This window comes from Limulus polyphemus, unplaced genomic scaffold, assembly GCF_000517525.1.
Source record: "Limulus polyphemus unplaced genomic scaffold, Limulus_polyphemus-2.1.2 Scaffold790, whole genome shotgun sequence".
Classification (NCBI taxonomy): domain Eukaryota; kingdom Metazoa; phylum Arthropoda; class Merostomata; order Xiphosura; family Limulidae; genus Limulus; species Limulus polyphemus.
The window spans coordinates 399,516-405,045 of record NW_013666400.1 but is presented as its reverse complement, the minus strand read 5'-3'; the positions used below and the strand labels follow the sequence as shown (position 1 = coordinate 405,045).

The 5,530-nt window shown below is 34.4% G+C and overlaps 1 protein-coding gene across 1 annotated transcript in view; it reads right to left on the bottom strand.

Moving 5' to 3' along the window:
* Positions 1-565: 565 nt before the first annotated feature.
* LOC106460537 (lachesin-like) overlaps positions 566-5,530 on the bottom strand; it is a 186,937-nt gene continuing 181,972 nt past the window's right edge. The window contains exons 9-10 of the mRNA XM_022387280.1: positions 4,818-4,898; positions 566-1,768 (exon numbers count right to left, since the gene is read on the bottom strand). Of these exons, the coding sequence (XP_022242988.1) occupies positions 1,647-1,768; positions 4,818-4,898 (203 nt within the window). The 3' untranslated portion in view covers positions 566-1,646. The remainder of the gene's footprint in view (positions 1,769-4,817; positions 4,899-5,530) is intronic.

The following is a 5,530-nucleotide window of genomic DNA, read 5'->3' as shown; positions in this document are numbered from 1 at the left end:
CGTGTAGTGTGACTTGACAGTCATTCTTATAGCTCACCGAGTGCCCCAAAGTGCGAAGCAAATTTTAGCGGGAACGAGTTATGAACTTGAATTCTCGGATTCACAGTTTGTGCGCATTAATCACTAGCTTACAGCAGACCTAACAAGGAAAGGAAAGCATTAATATTGTTTTATCAGCTATTTAAAGCTGAAATTGTGCAAGTTGCTCTCAAATGTATTATAAACGACTCTTTATTTGGAAGTCAAATTTACGTTTGCTTATCATCTTGGAAAAAAATCACCAATACTTCGTCAGACTTGTGGTTTTCAGTATAGATGACATTTTATTTGATGATGTACGCATTATTGTTTTCTCTGTAAGAAAGAGAAAATAGAATAAATGTTTCCAGAAAAGTTAATATTTTCAGTAGAAACATCGCTCATTGTAGATAATGAAATTTCATCTTCATCTAACCAACATCATAAGCCAATAATAATTCACAAACATCCTTTATTATTTTCTATATAGTTGCACAAATTATAGCAGGGATTTATACAAAAATCTAACTGCAGAACCATAAAACGAATAATCTATTTTATTCATCTGTCACAAAAATGTACATTTCTCTTAGCATTAAAGAACTGAAGACTTACACATCATTTACTAATACGTACAATATACAATTTTCAGTCCTAACTTTGAAGATCATTAGGATTACATCTCATCAATGAACCTTGAGATGTAAATTTGAATAAAATATCTATCTTGATGCCTATCCTACACTTCTAGTCTAATAATAAGGATTGGAATTTTTTTATTCTAACATCACCAACGCAAACAAAACAGCCTCCAAAAGTGTAGCTGCATTTTGGTACAATACTGCTAAAATTTGTAACAAATGTAGCTGTATTTTGGTACAATACTGCTAAAATGTGTAACAAATGTAGCTGTATTTTGGTACAATACTGCTAAACTTTGTAACAAATGTAGCTGTAGTTTGGTACAATACTGCTAAAATGTGTAACAAATATAGCTGTATTTTGGTACAATACTGCTAAACTTTGTAACAAACATAGCTATATTTTGGTACAATACTGCTAAAATTTTAACAAATGTAGCTATATTTTGGTACAATACTGCTAAACTTTGTGACAAATATAGCTGTATTTTGGTACAATACTGCTAAAATGTGTAACAAATGTAGCTGTATTTTGGTACAATACTGCTAAAATTTGTAACAAAAACTAGCTCTTTATTTAAGACTACAGTTCGTTCAACATCTGACTCAAAAACAGCATTCTGCGCCGCGCGACGAATTTCAATTTATATTTAACCACTATGATATGATATTAATTGAACGTTATGATATTGTGATAAACACCACATCATCGCTGAAGAATTAATGTTAAACATATTTTTGATCTCTTCAAACAGTTTGACATTGTTGCTGATAAAATTGTTCCTTGAGAAGTTAACGTTGTTGACTTTTTTACGCAGAAATTACATATGCAGAGATTTTGCAACCACACATATCCACAACAAGAAACAACTACAAATATTATATTTGGCTCGGATCCACGTGTCTTCCCTACCACAAAGCACAGCTTTGAGATCACAGGGGCTTTGTTCATGTCCAAAAGACATGATTACATGGAAAATCCACCCGTCATCTGTTGATCAGAAGAAATACTAAACTCTCTGATGTCAAGAAAATTACGACGGTCAGGTACCCAAGAAAAAGGTGACGGGTCAAGTCTATCTTGAGTCTTGAAGAACTGCTTTGCTTATCTGCAACACAGAAACGAAGTATTTCGTATTAGCATAATGAAACACATTATAATGTACAAGCACTGATAGAAATACCCATAACTATTTATTGTAATTCTTAAATCATCATTGTTTTTACTATTAATTTAAATCGGTATAATCAAATTCCGTATCCAACAAAGAAAAATAATGCTTAAGTCTATTTGCAGATAATATAAATAAATAGAATGACAGAAATGTATAATTCCAATTCTGCCACAATGTGGTGTTAGAACAAAAACAAAACAAACTAACTCTCTCTCCGGATCGGGATTTAGGTCTTTTACGACCTGGGGGGTCAGGTCCTCTTCCTCCCTACTGTACTGTTATTATGTTTTACTATCTTCTTGGGTTTGGGGTTTGGTTTGATTTATTGAATTCTACTATCACTTTCCTTTTCAGGGCCATGCCCGTTTTATGTTTTCAAGTTGTATATGTGTGTAGCCTTAAGTTTGCTTGGTATTTGTGTTCTGTGATGTTTGTGGTAGTAAAGGTAATTGTGCTATCTGTGGTAAAATTGGTAGTAGGTGTTCTAGCGCTATTTTCCTGATTAGTGTGATGCAATCCTCTTGGTTTTGGGGGTTATTATATTTTTCCAGAAATTTGTAAAATATCTTTGTGACTGCCACTGTTATTTTGTTTGTTAATTCCTCTGTTTTAGCATTAATGGGTTTAGTGTTCTTTTGTTTGTGGTTTCTTTAGTTTGAGTGTAGGTTTTTACTGCCTGTGTAAATGTTTATGTGGTAGATTGTTTGTTTGTGTTGGTATTCTGTTGAGGTTCTGGTGTTTGTAGCAATGGTGTTTTTCTTTGTGTACTGTTTACTCCATGACTTTGTACTTGTGTGTTTGTGTTGTTTTGAATATTAATTATTCGTGCTTTGATATTTTTATATTTCAGGCATCCTTTATAGTTTGCCGTGTGTTGCTGTTGGCAGTTAGAGCAGTATGGCTGTGGGTTGTTTCGTGGGCATTCATCGTTTCTGTGATCTCCCCCACATCTTACGCAGCGTGGGAGAGCTTTACATGCGGCTGCCACATGTCCATAACGTTGGGATTTATAACACTGGGTTATTACTACCGCTGGTATTTTAGTGGGTTCTACCATGTATCTCCGATACCAGAGAATAATACCATTAGATATTATACTCTGTATATCTTGTGTTTCTTGTATGTGTACTTTGATTAGGTTTGCGAGTCTCTGTGTTCTGTTGGAGAAAATCCGTTCGACTTTCGTGAATAGTATGTTTTAATATCTGAGATCAGTTTCTATGTCTTCGTTTGTAATGCTGGTGTATATATCTTTTATAGCAAATAATTTGGGGTTAGGTTTGTTTCTTGGTATGTGTACTGAGATGTTTCGGAGTTTAAATGCGTCTTGGGACCATTCCTTCAATAGGCGGTTAAGGTCAGCGGCCTCTGACCGTTTAACTAGGATGCCGCCCTTTGATTGTTTTATTGTTGTTATGTGTACTTCCGGCTTGCATCTCTTGATTTCAGCTGCAAGTTGTGGTTCCCTATACTGTGCTGGAATTCATTGAATTATTATTGAATGCTGTGGTGTATTTTTGTATGTTACATTTGTATTAGTGATCGTGTTGTCAGTTTTCTTATTTTCTTCGGTGTTACCATGATGAAATCATTTGAATCTTCATGTGTTTGTGGTGTTTCTTGTGATGGTTTAGACTTATCTTCGTTTGCTTCGTTTTGTTTCCCTAGTTGTTCATGTACGTTTTCATGTGCTTCCTTGTGTTGTGTTTGAGTTAGTGTTTGGTTGTATTCTTCTTTGTGTTCGTCTATTTTTGATGATTCTGCATGTTCTTCTTCTGGTTCTGAAGTGTTTATGATTTCCATATGTGAGTTAACTATTTGTGTGTTTCTTTTTGTTGACTTAATAGTTATTTGTTTCCACTTGTTTGTTGTTTTGTTTTTAAATTTCGCGCAAAGCTATACAAGGGCTATCTGCGCTAGCCGTTCCTAATTTAGCAGTGTAAGATTAGAGGGAAGGCAGCTAGTCATCACCACCCACCACCAACTCTTGAGCTACTCTTTTAGCAACGAATAGTGAGATTGACGGCTGAAAGGGCGAGCATGTTTGGTGGGACTGGGATTCGAACCCGCGACCTTCAGATTGCGAGTCGAACGCCCTAACCACCACTATTCGTTGGTAAAAGAGTAGCCCAAGAGTGGGTGGTGATGACTAGCTGCCTTCCCTCTAGTCTTACACTGCTAAATTAGGGACGGCTAGAGCTGATAGCCTTCGTGTAGCTTTGCGCAAAATTCATAATAAACAAACCAAGTGAGGCAACTCCTATTAATTAAGAGCATCATCGCCTTATAGGATTTTACTTACCAGCCGTAAAATAATTTAAGTGTCCTAATATTAACCCATCGTTAAGAAAATGTTACTTTGGCGTTAATTACACTACTTGTAAAACTTTTATTTCTCATTTATATATATAAATAAGGTAGGGTGGAATTCTAGACACATACAAAAAATATTTACTAACCCTTCAATTATGTAATAAAGTACTCTCGCCAACAGCGAACTACTTAAAACTGTTGGATGATAATCTTAAAGTGTTTACCAATGTTTAAAATATATCGTTAATATAAATGTCTTTAATTGCTATTTCTGTTCTGACAGTTATCATACAATTACGATCCTGATTTTCAATAAAAAGGGGTCAATAGATTCCATCCTTTGTACGACACATATTCTTTGATTTAACAAGATAATATGGTACTTGAAAAATGTTTCAATTTTTATGCATTATACGAAAAAAACATTTTGCAAGTAATTTCAATATTCGACTATCACAATTAATTATCAAACAAAAGCAAGAGGAGGGTGAGAAGTTAAACACTTGCCTTAGTGACATAAACGATGCCACAAAGAAATCTGATGTCTATTCTGCACTAGCGGCCTCTGTTGAGAGAATTATAACATTATATTTATATCGTAAGAGGATGAATCTGTACTACATGTTTCAAAGTTGAAACTATTTGCACTAATATTGCTTCGTGAACCTACCAGGAAATATCTGTTGAGGAGAGGTAACAACAGTCCATTGGTCTTTCGTTTCAGATTCATTCGGCGAATTAAACTTCCCTCCTGAAAATCAGAACGTTTCATTTTTAGGTGTAATGTATATGGCATAGTTACACAAACAGTTCTGTTACATCCACTTCCACGTTAAAAAAACAGCTTATATAATGATTTCTTTAAAAAATCACACGCGATGCATAACCTAAAAACAACACCGGTATAAATTAAATTCATCACATCACATAAGAAATTTTCGATAAGAGTAAAACAAAAAACAGAGAAACCCAACATTCAGTTGAAAGCTGGGTAAAAATAAATAATATTATTTTATTTTCTGAACGATGTTTGCTTCTTTTTCAGGACTCGTTTTTAAAGTAACAACATAAAACATCAAATTAGCCAAGTGGATAAAAATGCACCATACTCTATAATTTAGAATCGCGCAGCACCGAATACGTGAGAGCTCCTAGAAATCTGGGCAAAATAAAACATTGTAAACATATTGTAGGTGGAGGAAACGCTTGTTATCTTTACAATCAAACATATTGTAATGGAGGAAACGCTAGTTATCTTTACAATCAAACATATTGTAAGTGGAGGAAACGCTAGTTATCTTTACAATCAAACATATTGTAATGGAGGAAACGCTAGTTATCTTTACAATCAAACATATTGTAAGTGGAGGAAACGCTAGTTAT